At 42.3% G+C, this 22,543-nt stretch overlaps 1 protein-coding gene across 1 annotated transcript in view; it reads right to left on the minus strand.

Annotated features, from left to right (window-relative positions):
• LOC129858605 (plectin-like) overlaps positions 1-22,543 on the minus strand; it is a 144,071-nt gene that overhangs the window by 48,413 nt on the left and 73,115 nt on the right. The window contains exons 31-34 of the mRNA XM_055927925.1: positions 18,432-21,776; positions 11,583-17,927; positions 6,852-6,910; positions 4,713-4,824 (exon numbers count right to left, since the gene is read on the minus strand). Of these exons, the coding sequence (XP_055783900.1) occupies positions 4,713-4,824; positions 6,852-6,910; positions 11,583-17,927; positions 18,432-21,776 (9,861 nt within the window). The remainder of the gene's footprint in view (positions 1-4,712; positions 4,825-6,851; positions 6,911-11,582; positions 17,928-18,431; positions 21,777-22,543) is intronic.

Below are 22,543 nucleotides of genomic sequence, written 5' to 3' on the forward strand. Positions count from 1 at the left end.
GCTCTCTCATCGCTCTGCCTGGTCTGTTTACAGGTTATGTGTGCAGGGCTTATTTGAGATGCAGACTTTGCAGCGGACCCAGGGAAATTAGAGACCTTTAGAGACAGAGGCACACAAACACCCTTTATCCAGCAGTTCCTCATTAGTGGGGGGACACGACAAAGAAGAGAGGAACTTTTGGCCTTCATTTGTTTCTCTGAATGGAGAGATTGCTTTTCTGACTTTTGAGTGACGCAATACAGCACTTCTTACACAATGCAAACATTTCAAGTCATTTTCACAACGTAAACCTCTAGGCCTACTTTTTTTTAAATATCAAATTTCTGCTTCACAGCTGTTTATGAATCACCTTAACTTGGTTTATGGAAGCTGTTAGGTTGTATGGAGAAACAAGGTAAGTCACGGAACAGAATAAAATATCCCGAAGCGGAGGGAAACAGTGAAGTACTTTCTGATATTGTCGTTCAAAAGTAAAACGTTTGTTTTCCGTTGCGAAACATTTTGCTACAGTATGTTCTAAAGAACGTGTCCCACTGTCAGAGCATGACCTGTGTTAAGGAGCAGGTGTGTCTCTCTCCTGTGTATTGTTGGCATGTTGGGGGAAGTTGTGTTGTGTCTCATTCATGCAGTTAGCCTAGCTAACTAATGAGTCCCCACAGACCATACTGAAAGCAGCAGTGGAGCAGACTAGCAGGATTAACATGACAAAGGCTTATGGAGGGGTGCACTGTGATAAAGGCACAGTACTGATAAAAGACTACCTGCATTTAACCCATGCTCACTGGGAGAGGCACAGGAGCCCCCAGACCCTCAGTTCACCACTGAACATAGCGGTCAACCTTATAGCTCATAAAAAGTTGAGTTGAGTCATACATGTGTCATACACACATTGTTGAGTCACACACTTAACAAAGCGTGATTATGGCATCATAATGCCAAAAGAAATTGCAATTCAATATTAGAGAAAAACAATTGGCTTTGGCTTGATGGATAAGTTCACCCGAAGGTCATGAGCCCTGATTATAAGATTCAATAATTAACCCTTGTGTTGTCTGAAGGGTAAAAAATGACCTGCCACTATATTTAACAGCAGAGGAAACCCCCTAAATTATATTTTTCAACTTGAAATTTGATGACTTTCCTAGAGTGACCCTAACATTAGAAAAAGTGAAACATCGCCTTTGTTCATATTTCCATGAAAGCTGTACACCACCAGGGTGTCTTAGGGTCCTTTTTGACCCGGCAGTTATAAAATCATTTACACACCACAAAGACACACACACAATGAGAAATTGAGATTATGTGTGCTACTGATTGAACTCAGCCAGCAGCTCCTGAAGAGAAAGATCCCCATGGTTGGCACAGTTTGAAAGAACAAGCCTGAGCTCCCCCCTGCACTCCTTGCAACAAGGGGGAGAGCGGCCTTCTCATCAAAGTTTGCCTTCACCCTCACCACCAATCTAGTTTCTTACCTCCCAAAGAGGAACAAGAATGTGGTCCTCCTGAGCACACTGCACAAAACGGCTTAGATCAGTGATTGTGAGGACAGGAAGCCAGCCATCATCCTGGACTACAACAAAGGAGACGTCGACAACCTGGACAAGGGGATTGTAACTTACAGCTGCAGGAGGATGACTGCCCGCTGGCCCCTGGTCATCTTTCATAACATCATTGATGTGTCCTCATACAATGTCTTCGTGATATGGAACAAGATCAACCCTACCTGGATGCCTGATAAGCGGAACAGGAGGAGGGTGTTCCTGGAGCAGCTGGGAAAGGCACTTGTAACCCCACACTTTCAAAGAAGGGAGCACCTCCCCTGTACAGCAGCCTCTGCAGCACTTGTGAAAGCTGTTCAGGGGGCTGAATCTTGTCCTGATACACCTGAGGCTGCAGCTGGGACAGGCAAGAGGAGGAGATGCCAATTCTGCCACACAAAGAAGGACTGTAAAACAAATACTATGTGCTGCACATGTGAGAAATACATCTGCAAAGTCCATGCACACATAGTTGCATACTGTCCTACATGTGCTAATTAGAGTTGATTGATTTATGTTCTTCACGTTTTTGTTTTGTATCTATGATCTTATTCTTATTTATTGTTGCTGTTTATACAATGGTTAAACAAATGAAAAAAGACTAGTATTTTGTAGTTGACAGTATATAAGAATATATCACTATGTTGCCAGAAAATGGTCCAGAGGAGGTAGTCTTATCTCAATAAAATACATTCAAAACTACTTTCTGCATTTCTGCTACTCTTTTAGGCTATACAAGTGCTATCTCTTTGTAACGAAACTCTAGCTCTTCCTCCTCCTCGGACGAGGAGAGGAGAGAGGGATCGGAAGACCAATGTGCAGCGAGGTATGATGACATAATGATTGAATTTATTAAACAAGACGAAAAAACGAACTATACTTGATGATTAACCAAATAACAAAACGACGTAGACAGACCATGACATGAGAACTTACATACAACGAAGAACGCACGAACAGGTACAGACTACAAAACGAACGAACGATACAGTCCCATGTGGTACCAACATACAAACACAGGTGACAACCACCCACAACAAACAATGTGAAACAACCTACCTTAATATGTCTCTCAATCAGAGGAAACGTAAACCACCTGCCTCTAATTGAGAACCATATCAGGTAACCCATTAACCAACATAGATACACATAACATAGAATGCCCACCCCAACTCACGCCCTGACCGACTACACACATACAAAACAACAGAAAACAGGTCAGGAACGTGACACTCTTGCTAAAAAAATGATGTTTACACCTATGCAATACCTTTAGCAATGATAATAATAATAATAATAAACCTCTACTTTAGTAAAGAAAACAATTATGACAGGTGTGTTGTAATAAAAACGAGTGGTGTCCACTGATTTAAATGCAGTCTTTGTACACTGTGAAGAGGGAAAACCCAGATATTCACAAAGTTTGTGATGAATAACAGGTTGTTTCTTCATGCAAAATAGATTTGGGGTTTAAAATTCAAATAAGCTGCTTTATTTTAGGGGTTTAGTGAAGGCAGGTCATTTTTTACCCTTAGGACAAGGGGAGTATACAGAATGTTAAGACTACACAAAGGTTAAGTTGATACGCCATTTAGCGTTATAATCAATGAATCAATCAAACAAACAATTAGGACAATGGAGCTTTTAGTAACACTAAATCAACCAAAACCTATCAATCACAATAAGGTCCTCCTTCACTCTGAGGTAACGCAGTACTCACAACCACAAAAAAATTAACACAAAGACTGCAAAAGGGCTAAATAATGCAGAGAGTAACAACATGATCCTGAAAAACACAATATGGCGATTGATTCAATCAGTGTTCGTGCTGTAAAGAGTCTTGGTGTGCTCTTCAGTCTGGTCATATCAATGTTTCATGCTAGTCCGCTTTAAATCTGTGGATTAGGCTAATTATCGTACTTGAGGCCCTTGTTCATTATCCTCAGTCTAAAAGAACCCTGTTAATGTTTGTGATATAAAATATCACCCTTCAAGGCACACTAATTATTGTGCAACGCTTAAATCTCATTATGCGCTACTAACAGATAGAAAAGACGAATGTCTGGGGTATACACAACAAATGCCTTTATGGCCAGACCACAGTATTCTGTCTGTAAGATCCTGTTTTTCTTTTCTTTTTTTCTCTCTCTGTCCTCATCCTCCCGTCTGAGTCTAATGTCCTTTCAGGGTGTTCGCTCATGTGTGCAGTGGGCCTCCACTGCTGAGCGGCTCTCCAGCCTCCCTGTCCTAGCAGAGCACAAAAGAGCTTGCCGGCCTGCCCCTCTCCCCAAAGGAAACTCGCTGCAGGACACGGAGGAGCGAAGACCACCACCTCGATCTCCGCTTGAGTCCATCTGGCTCTAGATTCCTCTCTCTCACTGATTCCCTTGCTCTTTTTTTTTTCCTTCTGTCTGAAGTCATACGCCTGTATGTGTAATGTGTATCTCCCTTCTGACTCTTGCTCTGTTGTTTGTACAGTTTTTCTCTCTGCTCTATGTTTAGGAGTATCGTGCCAGCTCCCTGGGTGAGAAAGCATTTCTTTCTCTGGGGCTTAGGGCATATTATTCGATAGTGATGCTCAGCCCAGCGCCATGGGGACAGTAGATTACACAATAGGGGCCAGCCTCAAATCACTGTTTTTGTTTGAAATCTTCTTTGGATTTCTCCCAGCCCACACAATTACTGTTAGACCAACAAGTTGCATCATGGGGAATGGGTATTGTTCAGTCCTCTAGCATCCTGTGAATGGATAATATATCAACATCGTTCACTCATTCTTCTCCTTGACTTAATATCCAGCCCCCTCTCCACCAGTGTCTTTTACTCTCTGTTATTGGATGCACAGCAACAGAGGATGGAGGACGATGTCCGTCTTTAATGGTTCCGTGGATCTCCATTGATGATGATGGCAATAGGTTGATAGCCTCTTGCAGCAGAATCCACTACAAGGATGTTGCTTTACTAAATATGTCAAGGCCCTGTTCATTCTACTGCTAAGTGCGTAATGTGCACTAAGCCTCTGAGAATCATTTTACAGCGGGGAAAGACTGATGTTAGCAATGTTGACATAAAACCTCTTCGAAATATATAGAAAACAAATGACATTCAAGCTGTGAGTTAAATAAGTGAAAGAGAGAAAGGTAAGGAACCTAACAACTCAACAACCCAACTGACCATATGGTCCAGAGGAGGTAGCCTCATCTCCATGCTCTTCAGCCAGTGTCGCAGGGCTCGGATTTGACCTCTGAACTCCCCCTGCCATTGGCTCCACTCCTCTGACTCCTTCCTGGAAGCATACAAGCCCACACAGCTTGTGTCTATGTCACTATTAATCTCATATATATATATATATATCAATACCTGCCTAATCAGATACCTACAGTAACTTTAAATACCTAGAGTATTGTAAACTGCATTTCCTGCTACACTGAAAATGTCACGCCCTGGCCTTAGTATTCTTTGTTTTCTTTATTATTTTAGTTAGGTCAGGGTGTGACATGGGGAATGTTTGTGTTTTGTCTCGTTTTGGGTGGTTATATGGAAAAGGGGGTGTTGGGTTTAGAGTATGGGTTTGTGTTGAGTGAGTGTTTCTAGGTATGTCTATGGTTGAGTGAATGTTCTAGGTATGTCTATGGTTGCCTGAGTGGTTCTCAATTAGAGACAGATGTCTTTCATTTGTCTCTGATTGGGAGCCATATTTTAGGCGGCCATAGGCATCAGGTTTTTGTCGGGTCATTGTCTAGGTCTGTGTCTGTGTCTAGGTTGCATGTTTGCATTTCGTTCGGTTCTAGCTTCACGGTCGTCTATTTGTTGTTTTGCTTCGTTCGTTTTCTCCTAAATAAAGAGAAGATGTATTTTTTACATGCTGCGCCTTGGTCCTTTCTCTCTCCCATGGTCGATCGTGACAGAAAAGGGAGTTTGTATTTAAGCAATAAGGCACGGGGGGGTGTAGTACAGTATATGGCCAATATAACACGGCTAAGTGCTGTTCATAGGCACGACCCATTGCGGAGCCCTATACACAGCCCTTAGCCGTGGTATATTGGCCATACACCACAAACCCCCGAGGTGCATTATTGCTGTTATAAATTGGTTACCAACATAATTAGAGCAGTAAAAATAAATGTTTTGTCATATTTGTGATATACCACGGCTGTCAGCCAATCAGCATTCAGGGCTCAAACCACCCAGTTTATAATAGAATTGATCACCTTTTTTTTTCTTTTGAGCAAATTACTATTTATCATGAATAATAACCTGGATAAATACTGTAATTTAAACTGTCATTATATATAATTATTGGGACAGTGAAGCATTTCTTCTATTTTGGGCTCTATTCTTCAAAAGTTTGGATTTGAAATTAAACAAAGACTATGAGGTTAAAGTGCAGATGGTCAGCTTCAATTTGAGGGTATTTCCATGCATATCGGGTGCGCCGTTTAAAAAGATCAGAACTTTTTGTATACTGAACAACAATAAATGCAACATGCAACAATTTCAGAGATTTTACAGTTACAGTTCAAAGAAGTAAATCAGTCAATTGAAATAAATTCATTAGGCTCTAATTTATGGATTTCACATGACTGGGCAGGGGCACAGCCATGGGTGGGCATAGGCCCACTCTCTTGAGAGCCAGGCCCACCCACTGGCAAGCCAGGCCCAGCCAATCAGAATGAGATTTTCCCCATTAAAGGGCTTCATTAGAGTGGCATTTTATTGTCCCCAGTGCAAGGTACACCTGTGTAATTATCATGCTGTTATGCCACACCTGTCAGGTGGATGGATTATCTTGGCAAATGAGAAATGCTCACTAACAGGGATGTAAACAAATGTCTGTAAACGACTTTGCGCGGTTCTGATAACAATCCGTTTCTACATATTTTCAAGTGGAGTCGCCGCACCTGTGTGGGAGAGCACGAGGAGACACCTTTCATTTCACCATTGAGAGTTTTTTCTTCCTTTCAGTAAAATCATTGTTTACTGAAACAACTAGTAACCATACCAATTACCCAATGTTTGTAACTGGACCTTTTGCACAGTGTGCTTTACAGTTTACTAAACTGTGACAATCGACCAACTGTCATCATCACCAGCCATTTGCTCAGTTCGACCTGACTGATGGTGGGTGATGGGCATGGAGCCCAGTGCAACATGTCTAACACATTGAATTTGTATTTAATTACAAATGTTAGGATCTTGAAATGCATACAAAAAGGAAAATTCACCAATTATGTGAATGGTTGAAATGTGGAAGTTGTGATGGTTATGTGTTGAATTGAGCCATGGCTACTTTGTTCTTGAATTTACTCATACCCAGAGCTCTGTTCCTTGGCTGTGAGTGTTGCCAATCCATACACACTCCCCCTTTCTTCCTGAAACAGACAACAAAAATAAGAATACATCAGAGATGATTCATTTGTGTTTGCTTTCACTCAATATACAGTATAATACCATGAAGTAGTGCAGCTGAATTGGTAGTGTTCAGGACACTGAGTTTGTCCTCATCGATACATTAGATTAGTACTATCAAAGTTCAAATTTAGGTATTTAATTTTACTACTGCTAGGTCTGTTACAGCATTGTCTTCCCAAAGCATTGCCTCAACCCCATTCTCTGATGTCTTACCTCCTCGTCACTCCTCTCTGGGAGGGGTGGGAGGGACAGGGTCAGTGAAGGGTAGTCAAGGCAGTCATTAGAGGTATTCTGGCAGGTAGACGGCCCATCTCTCATATTGGCTGGATCTTCCATCAATATCAAAGACTAACATTGGCATAGAAAGACACACACAGACATACAGATAGGCCGATAGAGCACTACTTCCACACCTGCCCATTCATAACATACAGACACACATACACTGTATATCTAAGTCTCTAATAACGACGTTCTCCAAGTCGCTGACAGAAAATCTACCTATGAAGTTGGTAGCTGAATCGTGAATGAGGGGATGAGGGTTCATTGTTTGCTTGTATTCCAAGACCTCTGATTCCAAGAGGACATGAGTTGAAATTACTTGTAAGCCAAACTAGTAGTGCCCTCATTATGGTGAAATAAAATAATGCAGACAGTAGTGCTTGCAGACAGCAAGAATAGGACATTAAAGACACTACCTAATTCACATATAATGATATTACCACGGTATACAGTGCCAGTTGTGTAAATTACTTAAGTAAAAATACTCTGAAGTACTACTTAAGTCGTTTTTTGGGGTATCTGTACTTTATATTTATATTTTGGACAACTTCTACTTCACTACAATCCTACAGAAAACAATATACTTTTTACTCCATACATTTTCTCCATACATTCACCCCATTCTCTGTCTTACCTCCTCGTCACCCCTCTCTGGGAGGGGTGGGAGGGACAGGGTCAGTGAAGGGTAGTCAAGGCAGTCGTTAGAGGTATTCTGGCAGGTAGACGGCCCATCTCTCATATTGGCTGGATCTTCCATCAATATCAAAGGCTAACATTGGCATAGAAAGACACACACAGACATATAGATAGGCCGATAGAGCATTACTTCCACACCTGCCCATTCATAACACACAGACACACATACACTGTATATCTAAGTCTCTAATAATGACGTTCTCCAAGTCGCTGACAGAAAATGTATCCATTAAATGAAGTTGGTAGCTGAATCATGAATGAGGGTTCATTGTTTGCTCATATGATTCCAAGAGGACATGAGTAGAAATTACTTGTAAGTCAAACTAGTAGTGCCCTCATTATGGTGAAATAAAATAATGCAGACAGTAGTGCTTGCAGACAGCAAGTAGAGGGCATTAAAGACTACTTAATTCACCTATAATGATACTAACATGGTATACAGTACCAGCGGTGTAAAGTAATTAAGTAAAAATACTTTAAAGTACTACTTAAGGCATTTTTTGGGGGTATCTGTACTTTACTATTTATATTTTTGACTACTTTTACTTCACTACATTCCTACAGAAAATAATGTACTTTTTACTCCATGCATTTTCTCTGACACCCAAAACTACTAGTTATATTTTGAACGTCTAGCAGGACAGGAAAATGGTCCAATTCACACACTTATCAAGAGAACATCCCTGGTCATGTCTACTGCCACTGATCTGGCAGACTCACTAAACACAAATGCTTAATTTGTAAATAATGTCTGTGTGTTGGAGTGGGCCCCTGGCTATCCATAAATTAAAAAGAAAATCGTGCTGTTTGGATTGCTTAATATAAGGAATTTGAAATGATTTATACTTTTACTTTGATACTTAAATATACTTTAGGAATTACATTTACTTTTGATTCCTTAAGTACAGTATATTTAAAATCAAATACTTTTAGACTTTCACTCAAGTAGTATTTTACTGGGTGACTTTCACTTTTACTTGAGTCATTTTCTATTAAGGTATTTTTACTTTTACTCAAGTATGACAATTGTGTACTTTTTCCACCACTGTACAGAACAATGGTTTTAAGTATACGTATATGCATACCACAATAAAATGACTAAACTAAAGTATAAGGCCTACCACAAAATACAATGGCTTAAACTGAAGTAATTTGCATCAATTGAAAAAACATACAGTATATCAGAGGCTGCTACCATTAAATTGATTCATAGCCTTTGGAGTGTAAATATATAATGCGCATACAGGTACACACAATGTAATCTTATGTGTTATGCTTAATATAATGATATGTTCTAAATACTGTATGGTCACTGTGTAGATAAGTCCATTGTCAGAATGTGTGATTTACCTGGATATTGAAATGTAGTTGACAAGATTACCTTTTTTTAATAGCACATTTATTTACATTAAAGTGTTATCACCAAAACATACACCAGGTTCCATTCACCATGCCACTCAACACAAAAATCTGTTAATGAGCAAAACCAACCAGTTAGTTTTGATTAAATATCTTGTTACCACTTAAATCCGCATTTAACGAAATACGTTTTGCGGAGCAGAAACATGTCCTATTCTCTTCTTCTTACAATTTATTTTTTCAAAAAATATGTATTACCAAGTTAGTAAAACATGCAAAGCAAAAATGTATTATATAATATAAGAAAACTATGATGAAAAATGAACATTTACAGAAGTAAAACACTTCCTAGAAGCAGAACAGAAAAAAAAAACATTCTTGGTATGGAAAACAAGAGCTACAATACTGGTTTAAAAGCAACATATGACAAAGCTTTAAAATTATTTTTGCTAAGGAAATATGTAAAATGTAGGAAAATGTCTTGAAATGTATTCATCCTAGAAAATATGTACATTCATTCAATGTATTGTAAAATCAGATCATATATTGCAATGTCATCTCAGCAACTATTTACTTTGGTTTTGACTGATGTTACATTGATGTTGCTTACAGAAATTAAGATTACATTGCATTTCATCTTCATGGCGCTGACCATGTGAAAGGCCATAAACATAGTGATGTGTACATGTGAGTGGTGTAATCCAAAATAGGGGGATTATGATCAATATTCAAGTAAGAATGTTGGACAAAAGTTCATGGAGTTTGTTCCTAGTATGGTATCCCAGGGAGACTTCAGGGGTCACAAGCCTCAACTGTCTTCAAAAATGAGGGAGGTGCAATGGAAGCAAGGTACTCAATGGCAGATCTAAAAACAAAACAAAAATAATAATTTTGAGACAACAAAACCAACAACAGTAAAAAAAAAAAAAAAAAAAAAAAAAAGCTAAAATAATTGTAATGCAAACAAATAAATTGCAAATGTATTTGATAATTTAATGCTTTATTTGGTGGATGATGAATTTACCTGCATTTCTGGATGCTGAAGCTGTTGAATTGGGATACCGTCCCCGTTAAGAGACTCATCAGCCAAGCCAATCTGAGTACCTGCAAATCCCCATCGAATACTGATGGAATGAGACATCTGTCAAAAAAGAGAATCAATCAGCTTAAAATACTGAGGTGAAAAAGGCATGATCATAATCATCCAACCAATAAAAACGTTTGATAGCGCTTTCTTCCAAACTAGAATTGAAATACTAGCGATAAAGGGGGAAGAGAAAAAAACAGAATCAGAGGAGAGTAGAGAAGGTGTATGGCTGTGACGAAAGGGATAAAAGGAAAGTACTTAACAAAACTACATTACCAAATTACAAATCAGAAAACTGATTTCAACTTACAAGAACCAAAGCAACATCCAGGATGCAGATCTTTGTCTCTAATGTCAGAGGAAGCATGGTGAAGCCTGAAATCTTCTTAGGACAGTCTACCAGGAACACTTGATAAGAGGTAAATGGTGGGTATAGTAGTCCATAATGATGGGTATAATAGTTCAGAACTTTGGAGTGGGTGATGAAAGAATAAGGTGATGACTTGGTGCATGGGCCTGTCCACTGAACAGAAAGGGCAATGTTGTCTGGGATGTAGGCAGGGAAGCAGTTCATTAAACTTTGAATGTTGCAGTCTTCCTCCACTGTTTATGTAGTGTTTCTTTATTCTGCTCTGCGACTATTTGTTTTACTTTGCCAGGAAAGATATTTCACTTTAAAAAAAACTCTGGGTCAACCTCTATACAGACATTCAGAAATATGAAGACATCTAAAAGCGTCACTATAATATCTATGTTGGCATATTTCATAGAATATTGTCAAACAGATAAAAGAAAGTGGATAAAAATATTCTTAAGTTTAAAAAGAAAAAGAAAACTGGAAAAATATATCTGTTCGAAGTACTTATGTTCGTTAAGGAAAGCTTAAGTATACAAGTTGTGTTAACGCGAACTATAAAATCAATTGTGGTCACTTTATATGAAGTAAAAACTAAATCCAAAACTTTGCTCTTAAAATATAAATTGACTTCCAAATCAATAAAAATTGCATTAAACGGAACAAAACATTTAATTTATCTAATAATTCTAAGAAATTAAGGCTGGAGAGATAAGGCATTGTTTTGGACATCTTTATGAGGAACTGCATTTAATTACTTCCAGCCATTTCCTAATGTGACCACACGAGGAGCAGAATAAATTAATTATTTGTTTTTCAAATGTCAAACGATTTTTCCTATAAATTATGCAACCGTGATATGCATTGGTATCATCATTGGGAAGGCTCGTTGTTCTTCTGAGCTGCATGGCCTGATCATTGCTAGAGCTGTAAGGGCTTGGGCTAGCTCATCCATGTTGAGCCCATTATGAGGTCCTGCATCATATCGGCGGCCACCGTAACTGCTGGAGCTGGTGTAGGAGGAGGATGAGAAGTTCATGGTGAAACCGGAACCTGTGGCATCAAAGCTGCCTCTTCTGGATCCTGTTCTGGATCCAGTCCTGGACCCGGACCTGGAGCCAGCGGCAGACCCGGAATTGCTGGCATTGTATGGGCTGTACAGCCCTTTGCTTGACTGTGAGGAGGCCTCCAGCAGTCGCAGGCCAGATCCTTCCTCAACCATGCTTCTGTCCATGGCATCTTTGTAGGAGATTTTTAGTTTGGTTTTGGGACATGTCAGATATTTGGAGTAAGCACTCACATCTCTCAGCTTCTGAGCAGTGCGAGCATCAATTGTGCCCTTTCTGATGGATTCGTCCAGAGAGACTCTGCCCTCAACATCCGGTTCAATCAGCCCCCCCGTAAGGTACTGGACTTCCAGAAAACGTTGCCCAGCTTCATAATACAGCCAGCCTTTCTTTAGAGCTTGGGAGGCAGACATCTTCACTTTGGTTCTTGGGTCCTCAAATCCATTGAAAGCTTTGTGAGCCAGGTTGATACGGTCCACCATCACCTTGTCCACAAGCCCTTTCTCGGTTGCCTCAGTAACAGCGAATCGTTCCCCAGTAGTTGGGTCGATTATGCCCCCTGTGCAGGCTTGTGCCTCAAGTAATCTTTGGCCTGTGATATTGTCCACAAGGTTCCGGTGCATGGCCTCTGTGACTGACACCTTCTCCAAAGTGTCTGTATCCAGGATTCCGGCTACAGGGCCAGTATCCTCCGTGGGGTCATTCCACATGACTGCAGGTGGTCTAATCGAGGGTATGGGGCTCATGGGATTGTATGATGATGAGGTGGAACCAGAGGTGGAACCAAAAGAGGATGACCGGGAGCGGAAGCCACCCATGTTTCCAGACAGCATGTCAGCAAACTCAGTGATTGACAGGTTTCCGGAGCGGTATGTACTAAGTGAAGTCTGGTCGATGAGGCCTCGTGCGAGGGCGTCATCAATGTCATACTGTCTTCCTGACCGTCTGTCGATGATCATTGACTTGACGACGCCATCAGAGGATGTCTGCGTGATCTCTTCCCACTCACACTCCTGCTCAGAAAGCTCTAGGTAGGTCTGATGGTCAATGAGCTGCTTTCTAAATGCCTCATAGACAGTCATCTCTTTGCCTGAATCTGGGTCCACGATGACTACTCGGCGTTTGCGGACAGAGGATTTGGAGGAGCTCTTGCTCTCACGCTTCTTCTCCTTCAGGAGCAGGAGGACAAGGCCAGTAGCTGGGTCAGTGATGCATCTCTCCATTAGCCCGAGGTAGGTCAGGTTCTCCTCAGTGTTGGGATCGAAGAAACCCTTGGTGTCATCTGAAGGATCTGTGAGAATCTCATTCATTTCCTCGTCGAAGAGGCCACGGTTGTAGGCCACCTCCACTGGCAAGCGATGACTCTCCTCTGGGTCAATTATTCCGCCAGTGGCAATCTGAGCCTCAAGGAGACGTATTCCATGGTCTTTTAAGATGAGCCCCTTCTTCATGGCCTGGAACAGAGAGATTGTCTTGCCGGAATAGGGGTCTTTGTAACCTGTCACGGCACGCTCAGCAGAGAGAAGCTTGTCTTTGAATTCTGCCCCCACTATTCCCATCTTGACAGATTCATTGACAGTAAGTTTGAGATTTTTGATTGGGTCAATTACATAGCCTGTGGCAGCCTGAGCTTCAAGCAGTTCAAAGGCAGTTCCTGGCCTGATCATGTTCTTTTTCATGGCTTGGTAGATTGATAGACGGTCATTAGTTCCCTCTACATAAACACCAGCGATACAGCTTGTGCCCTCTAGGTATTTTTGGAGTCTACGGCTAACCTCTTCCACTGAAATCAGACCTTCATTCAGCTCATTGACCGTCTGTTGGTCGATGATCTGAGAGCGTAACATCTCCTCTATGGTGATCTGTTTTCTAAGACCTTTGAACATCAGTCTCTTGTCTCCCAGTGACAGCAAGCGCATCCCATTGGTAGGGTCAATCTTGCATCTCTTGAGTAATTGGGCATAAGAAAGTTTCTCCTCAGTGACAGGGTCAACAAATCCCTTTACGTCATCAGCAAGCCTTTTATTTGTTTCCTTGTTGATGTATCCTCTCTGTGTGGCAATGTCTGCTGGGAGGTGGAAGTAGAATTCAGGATCCATAATGCCTCCTGTGGCAGTCTGAGCCTCCAACATTTTCAGAGCATACTCCTCCATAACAAGGTCCTTTTTCATTGCTTGGAAGAGAGATATGATTTTGCCACTGTAAGGATCCTTGTAGCCTGTGACCGCTCTCTCAGCTGACAGAAGTCTGTCGTGGATCTCAGGGCCGACCACACCTTTGCGGACAGCCTCATCAACAGTGAGTGTCTCGTTTTTCACAGGATCAATTATGAATCCTGTTGCTGCTTGTGCTTCCAGGAGACTAAGGGCAATTTCAGGCTTCAAGAACCCTCTCTTCATCGCTGAATAAATGCTCATCCTGGAAGTGGAGTCAGACATGACACCAGCAACGCAGCCCGTGCCAAACAGATACTGCTTCACACTCTGCATCTCCATAATGTCACGGATGTTTCTTTTGTCTTGCTTCAGCAGGTTGAATGTCTCCAGGTCAATGATACGGGAATTGTAGAGCTCCTCGATAGTGACCCTACGTCTGATTGTGTTGCAGGACTTAACAGTTTCACCTCTGATGATCTCTCTCTGCTCCATAATCTCAATAATGATGATGATCATGCGCTCTTTAGTGATACTGCCTGAGCGATACTCCTCCATCAGCTTCTTCCTCTCTTGCGCAGGAAGTAGATTTGAGTTCATGATGTCCCAGAGACTTTTTGAGCCTCCAGCAAGGGACTCAAGTGAACTGGGGAGGTCAATTTTGGTTGTGGTCAAGTCATTCTGCGTCTGTTCCTCCGTGTAGAGGTATGTCTTCTCCACCACAGTAGGGGCCTGTGGCTTGGAAAGTGGTAAAAGGTTCATGCCTGAATCAGGATCTCTAGTGCACTTCTCTTTCAGCTGTTTGTATGTTACCTTTTCATCTGAATTGGGGTCTGAGAAAGCTTTGTTATTGTCAGATGGTTCCGAGAAGGTGTGTGTCATTTCTTTGCTGAAAAGGCTCTTCTGATAGGCAACGTCAATAGGAACGCGGTGGCTGTTCACAGGATCAATGATTCCTCCGGAACTCAGTTGGGCCTCCATGAGTGGCATGACATGCTCCTTAATGATTAGATCTTTTTCCATTGCTTGGAAGAGAGAGATTGTTTTGCCCGTGAAGGGATCTTTGTAACCAGTGACTGCTTTTTCAGCAGCAAGCAGTTTCTCATGTAGTTCAGGGCCGACAATGCCTGCCTTAACTGCATCATCCACTGACAGGTACTGGTTCTTCACTGGATCTATAATGAACCCTGTGGCAGCTTGGGCCTCTAGAAGTGACAGACCTGTGTTGTGTCTCAGAAGATTTCTCTTCATAGCTTGATAGATGCTGATCTTCTCCTTTGTTGGTTCAAGGTAGACACCAGCAATACTGTCAGAGCCCTGCAGGTACTTGCTTACATTGACATTTTCGCTGACCTGTGTAGGTGTCTTTTTGCCTTGTTGGAGCATGTCAAACGTAGCTTTGTCAATGATTTTGGAATCAAACAGTGACTTGGCAGAGACCGGTGCTCTAAGCCCTTTGAAGTTGTCTTGTTCTTGTTTCTTAGCCTCTTTCTCATTTACAATGGTGATCACAATCTTGGTGATCTTTTCTATTGTAATCGTTCCAGACCTATACTGCCTCATCAGATCAATTCTCTGTTCCTCTGTAATATATTCAGAGTGGATAATTTCCCAGATAGTGAGTTTCTTCCCTTTGAGTGGACCAGACTGCAGCTCCATTGTTGCTTGGCTCATGGCCTGTTTGGTTTGGACCTCTGTGTATGCATGTTCTTCCTTCGCATTGATTGCTTGCTCAGACAGAGGTAGAAGCTGAAGGCCAGATTTCTTGTCAGTGACACATCTCTTGTATAGCTGTGAGTATGTGACATTTTCCTGTGTGTTGGGGTCAAAGTAGCCTTTAACATCATCAGTTGGATTTTTCAGAATCTGGTTCATTTCATCATCAAAGAAGCCTCGTTTACAGGCAACATCATGTGGGATGCGGTGGCTTTTCACTGGATCAATGATGCCTCCTGTTGCAAGCTGCGCGTCTAGGAGTCTGATGCCCTGATCTTTTGGAATGAGTTCTTTCTTCATTGCTTCGAACAAAGACACAGTCTTTCCCGTGTAAGGATCTTTGTAACCTGTAACACCTCTTTCGGCTGACAGTAGTTTTTCATGCAGCTCAGGACCAATGACAGTTGCTTTCACAGCTTCATCAACAGTGAACTTCTGATTCTTTATAGGATCAACAACAAATCCTGTTCCTGCTTGTGCTTCCAGGAGAGTTAAAGCAGGCCCTACCCTCATCATATCCTTTTTCATGGCTTGATAGAACGACATAGTCTCCTTAGTTGAGTCAATAACTACACCTGCAATGCAGTTTGTACCCTTCAAGGATTTTTGAACAGGCTCCATTTCAGACACCTCTTTGATTGTTTTATTGCCGGTGTGCAGCTTGTTGTAGAGGTCTTTGTCGATTATCTTTGACTCCAGTAGTTCAGTAGCAAGGACTTTTCCCCTCAGACCCTCAAAAGCGATTTCATTCTTTTTTTCCTTTTCCTCTGCCATAGTGATAACAATCTTGATGATTTTTTCCACTGTGATCTTTCCTGTCTTGTACTGACGAATAAGGTCCTTTCTCTGGTCCTCGGTAAAGTACTCAGAAGTGATGATTTCCCAGATAGTTACAGTCTTCCCTTGGAATTTTCCAAATGGCACAGAGACAGTCGTTTTGCTGAATACATCCTTGGTCTCCTGCTCTGTGTAGGTTGACGTGCTCAGAGCAGCCTTGTCAGTGATGGGAAGGAGCAGCAGTCCTGTCTCCGGATCTGTGCTGCATCTCTGCATTAGCTGAATGTATGTTAACTTCTCCTGGGTGTTAGGATCAAAGAATCCCTTGGTGTCATCCGAAGGGTCCTCAAGTATCTTGTTCATCTCAGTGTCAAACTGCCCCTGTTTGTATGCTGTCTCGATGGGCACACGGTGGCTGTTTATGGGGTCAATGAGTCCACCAGTAGCTATCTGAGCCTCAAGCTGCCTAATGGCATGGTCTCTGTCAATCAAGCCCTTCTTCATAGCTTCAAAGAGTGAGATCTTGTTACCGGTGTAAGGGTCTTTGTAACCAGTGACAGCTTTCTCAGCAGACAGCATTTTGTTGTGCAGTTCAGGTCCGATCAGGCCTTCCTTCACAGCCTCACTGACAGAGAGTTTCTTGTTTTTAACTGGGTCTACTACATAGCCAGATGCTGCCTGTGCCTCCAGGAGGATCAAAGCCCAGCCAGGAGTAATTTTCTTTTCTTTCATAGCTTGATATATTGCCATTTTCTGATTAGACTGTGTCAAGACACCCCCTATACAGTTATTGCCCTGCAGAATTGTTCTTAACTTGTCAGTTTGGCTGAGGTCTTGCACAGTGGCTTTGCCTTTCTTCAGCTTATCAAACTGCTTTTTCGTCAAAAGGCCAACTTCATAAAGTCTGCTTGCAGGTACTTTCTCGCGGATGCCATCAAAAGAAAATGTATCCTTCTTCCTGTCAACCTCATCCCCAACACTTTGGCCATTGATAACCTGCTTTGATGTCTCCACCATGGTCATATGGATCAGTTCATCCTCAGGTACATCGTCAGTCTGGATATCGATTTCTCTGGTGTGGGAGACTGGTTCTTTATGGGCGACCTCGAGTTGCTGCAGTTTTTCACGAAGTTTCTTGTTCTCCTCGCCAAGCAGCTTTTCCTGTTCAAGTCGTTTCCTTTCAAGCTCCTGCATCTCTTTTTGCTTGTTGAGCATTTCTTTCTCAGCCTCTTTTTGTTTGTTGAGGGCAGCATCCATGGTAGCCTGAAGTTTATTTCTCTCCTGCTCCATTTGTTTCCTCTGGCGTTCCTGTTCTTCTTTGAGGGCCTTGGCCTTCTTGACCTCCTCCTCAAACTGGTTCTCCAGCTTCTTCTTCTCATCTTCAATTTGTTTCTCCTTCTTCAACAGCTCCGCCTTCTCTGTGACGAATGTCTGCTGGAGTACTGTCTTCTCGTGTTGGATTTGTTTCTGCTGAGCATTGACCATCTAATTGAGAAAAATGGAAAACAAGAACATAATTAGAACAATTTTAGTTTCATTTGTATTTAAAATATTACGAAAAACTCCATCAATCGACATATTGTGCATTATAGTAAAGAAATTACAACATTTTAGTACAATGCCCTCCACTTATAAGAATCAGATACAAATAGTTAAAAAAAATATATAATATATTAAATTTTTCCTATGTTACATAATACTATATATATTCTTCTCAGTAAGGGAAGAACATTATGGGGAACACCACCAATAATGAATCTATACTTTTGTCCAACTGGACAAAATGAAAACATCTGGAAGGGATATGATCTTTAAAAGCTTAGTGTACTGTAAAACAAATATAACTCAACATGATAAAACTGTGTAAGTGGTTAATTTTAAGAAGGAATAGATAAAGAAATGTAATAAAATAATTTAAGATGGTTTGTTTTCAGAGAGATGGTTAACAATGACATAAGCTGCACTACTTTGCCATCTCTAACACAATACCTCTTTAGAGTTATTCTGTAGGTCTTCAGCCTCCTTTTTCAGTTTGGCCTTCTCCTTTTCTAGATCAGCGATGGCTTTGCGTAGCTCATCAGCCTCGTTGTTGCTGCTCAGTTTCTGTTTCTCCACAACAGTCAATTTCTCTTTAGTCGCTAGCTCTGTCTGATGAAGAAGGGCACTGATCTCATCTGCTTGCTTCTTGAATTTCTTGGCCTCATTCTCTGCTTTGGACTGAGCATCACTAAGTTGGGACACCTTGACTTTGAGGTTTTCAGCTTCGGCTGTGATCTCCAGCTGTCTCCTGCGCTCAGCTTCCAATGATTTCTGGAAGCCCTCAGTCTCTTCCTCGAGGCGCTGCTGCATCAGTTGTTTATCCTCAAGCAGCTTCTGGGCCTGCTCTTGAGCCAGGTCCTTCTGTCTTTGGAGCATCTCAGCCTCTGCTTTCAGTTTACATGCTTCCTGAATGGCGAGCATCTTCTCCTTTAGCATCTTCTCTGCAAGTGCCCTCTGTTGGGAGAGGTCAGATTCAGCGATTTGTCTCATGTGTGCAGCTTCTTGGGCTTCCACATTGAGTCTGGCAGCTTCTTCTGCAAGCTCCTTCATGTTCTCAGCTTCCTCGGCCAGGAATTTCTGAGTGTTATCCTTGTCCTTTTTGATAAGACGCTGGTTCTCCTGCTCAATTCTGAGTTTCAGTTTGACCAGCTCCTCCATCTGAATCTTGACTTTGAATAACTCCTCTTCCACCTGGGCCTTCTGCTTGACCGCATCACCGACTTCGTCCTTTAAGCGCTGCAGCTCCTCGTCTAAGACAGATTTTTGCTTGTCAGTTTCATCCAGCTGAAGCCTGACATTTGTAAGCTCTTTCTCAACCTGAGACTTTTGACTCATTGTTTGCTCTGCAAGCTTTTTGTGCTTTGCCATCTCAGCATCTGCTTGTTGTTTCTGTTTGATTGCATCAGCCTCAGCCTGTGCTCGCTTGGCAGCTTCGAACTCTGCCTCCTTTCTCAATTTTACGGCTTCCTCTTGAGCTTTGGCTTGGTTGGCAGCTTGGAGTTCAGCGGCCTGTTTTTGGCGTTCTGCATCCTCTGCTTGTTGCCGGAGAAGAGCAGCCTCCTTCTCTGCCTTTTCCTTGGCAAGCTCTGCCTGTTTTGCAAGCATCTTGGCTTTCTCATACTCTTCCTTGAGCTGTTTCTGCATGAGGTTGTCCTCCTTCTGTTGGACAAGGACACTCTGAACTTGCTGTTCTGCTGCATTGCATTTTTGTGCTGCTTGTTTGGATACGATAATCTGTCTTTCTGCTTCCTTATCAGCATCCTCTTTCTGCTTTTTGGCTTCATCTGCTTTCTTTTTGAGGCGCTCCACTTCCTCCTGTGCATTTTTGCACTGTCTGCCTGCTTCTTCCTCTGCAGCAGTGATCTTTTTGACCTTTTCCTCTGCTTCGCGCCTGCGTTTCTCCTCCTCCAGGGCAAGTTTCCTGTGTTTCTCAGCCTCTTTTTCAGCTTGGAGTTTACTCTGCTGTGTTTCCTCTGCAATGTTTTTCAGTTTATTCAACTCCAGCTCCAAATCAAGCTTGCCAGATGAGGCTTTCTCAAAGTTTAGCTTGAGAATGCGAATTTCCTCCTCAACCACTCGTCTCTGCTTGAGAGTTTCATCTACAAGTGTCTTTTGTCTTCCCAACTCATTCTCAGATGACTTTTTGAGTTGATTGATCTTTTCTTCAATATCTTGCTTGTGCTGGCTGGCTTGGTCCTCCAGAGCTTTCCTCTGGTAAGCTTCATCCTCAGCTTGTCGTCTGAGTCGCTCATTCTCAGCCTCTTTTTCTTTGAGGGCAATTTCTGCCTCAGTCTTCATACGAGTTGCCTCATTAATGGCAGCAAGCTTCTCCTTGAGGATCCTTTCAGCTTCTGCTCTTTGACGAGCTGCCTCTTGCTCAGCAACTTGTCTTTGTCGCTTGGCTTCCTCAGCGATGGATCTAAGTTTGCCTGCCTCTTCAGCAAGGTCCCTCATTTTTGCAGCTTCAGATTCGAGGAGCTGTTTGCTCTTCTCAGTGTTGGACATGCTATCCTTTTCTGCCTTGGACTTTAGCTGCAGGAGTACATTCATTTCACTCCTCACTTTGGCCAGTTCATCTTCGAGCTGTTTCCTTTGCTGCTCAGCTGCACTGACTTCATTCTTCAGGCGGTACAGCTCGTCATCAAGCAGGGATCTCTGTTGCTCAGCATGGTCGAAGTCTGACCTTAGCCGGATTAACTCCTGTTCTGCTGAGAGTTTCTGCTGAGCAGTTCCCTCAGCTAGCCTCCTCTGCCTCTCCAGCTCTTGCTCTGCCATATCTTTCTGTTTCAGTGCGGACTCCTCAGCTTTAGCCCTCTTCCTGGCCTCACGCTCAGCATCCTCCTTCTGTTTCTCGGCATCCTCCTGGGCACGGCTCTTTTTGTGAGCTTCTTCTTCAGCCTGGAGCCTTAAGCGGAGTGCCTCATTGGCCTTCTGCCTCCATTTCTCTAACTCCTTCTCCGCCTCCTCCCTGGCCATATCAGCCTCTTCCTGTTGCTTCTTAAGACGAGCTGCCTCCTCCTGCAGCTGGATGACAGTGACATGCTCTAGTTTGAGTGATTCCTCCAGCTTTGATGTCTTTTCAACATAGGACATGCGTTTGCTCTGGAGTTCAGTGGCAGCACTTTTCTGTGCCACCTCCTGGGCAACCTTAATCTGCCTTTCCTTCTCCACTTCAGCTTGCTTCATGCGTCTCTCCGCCTCCTCCGCCTGCATCTTCAGCTTCTCAAGGTCTTCCAGAGCCTTCTGCTTCTGCTTGGCAGCCTCCTTCTCAGCCTCAGACTTTAACTTGAGCTCTTCCTCTGCCTTGCGTTTTTTTTGGGTCTCCTCGTTGACCTGTTTGCGGAGCTTCTCAGCCTCCTCCTGTGCAAGCTTCCTCAGCCTCTCGGCTTCAGACGCTTTTTCCCGGAGTTGCTTGAGCTCATCCTCAGCTGTAGACTTCTGTTTGACAGTGGTCTCCAGCTGGATCCTGATGATACGGATTTCCTCCTCAATCTTGACTCTGCTCTGATTGGCTTCTTCTACCTGTTGGCTCTTGGACTTGATCTGCTGCTCTGAGAGATTTTTGAGCTCATGTAGTTCCAGCTGGATATTGTGCTTTTGCTTTTCTGCATCTACAGAAACAACTTGTCTCCTGCTGACTTCCTCCTGCATCATGAGCTTCAGCTCTTGAGCTTCCAGCTCTGCCTTGGCAATGGCCTTTGCATGAGATTCAGCTAGCTGCTTCTGTTTGTTTAACTCAGCCTGCATCTCTGCCATTTTTTTCCTGTCTTCCGCTTTCATTTTCTCAGCAGCTTTCTGTATTAGTGGAAGCAAATGGTAAAGAAAATATAAAAATTAAGCATGACAGGTTAAATGTTTATGTTAATAGTTAGTTTAAAGATATATATGTTTAGATGTAAATTCATTCAGGAGGATGCTGTTAAAGCAAGTTATCTTCGACAAAGACAATTCAAGGTAGAAACAAGTAAGATGGAAAATGGATATGTAACAATTAATGTACGGAGACAAGACATCGCAACACAACAAAGTGAGGAACTCATGTGGCATGCAACTGTATATTTTTTAAATATTGGCGTCCATAAAGGAATTATTTTGTGATAAACCATTTTGCATAAGTGAAATATGAAAGTGAATCATTTATTTTTTTAAGTCGTCTATCTTTTCAGCTTGAAATGATTCAAACGACGTTATTATTCAAAAATGGCATCACAATCAACCAGTAACTAGTTCATCTATTCACACTGTTAGACAACCTGTCACTAGTATCAAGGAACTGAGCCGAATATGCGCAAAGGGGAAAGCAGGGATAGTGCAAGGATAGTCTGAAAATGTAATAAGAAAATAGCACCTAAAGCCCATGCTAACACAGAATAAGCAAGACATGGAAGTAAGTGAATGTAAGGTAAATATGGACATGTTTGGCAGTTTAGGTGATGAATTGAAGCCTGTTGAGGGCAGGGAAGGTAATGCACATAATGAGAGAATAGTAACTGGAGCGTAGTGGATTATTTACCTCTTTCAACGCCCAAACAAGATAAGCATTCATCATGACAAAGCACTGG

The sequence above is a fragment of the Salvelinus fontinalis genome, chromosome 6 (assembly GCF_029448725.1).
Source record: "Salvelinus fontinalis isolate EN_2023a chromosome 6, ASM2944872v1, whole genome shotgun sequence".
In the NCBI taxonomy this organism is placed as follows: Eukaryota; Metazoa; Chordata; class Actinopteri; order Salmoniformes; family Salmonidae; genus Salvelinus; species Salvelinus fontinalis.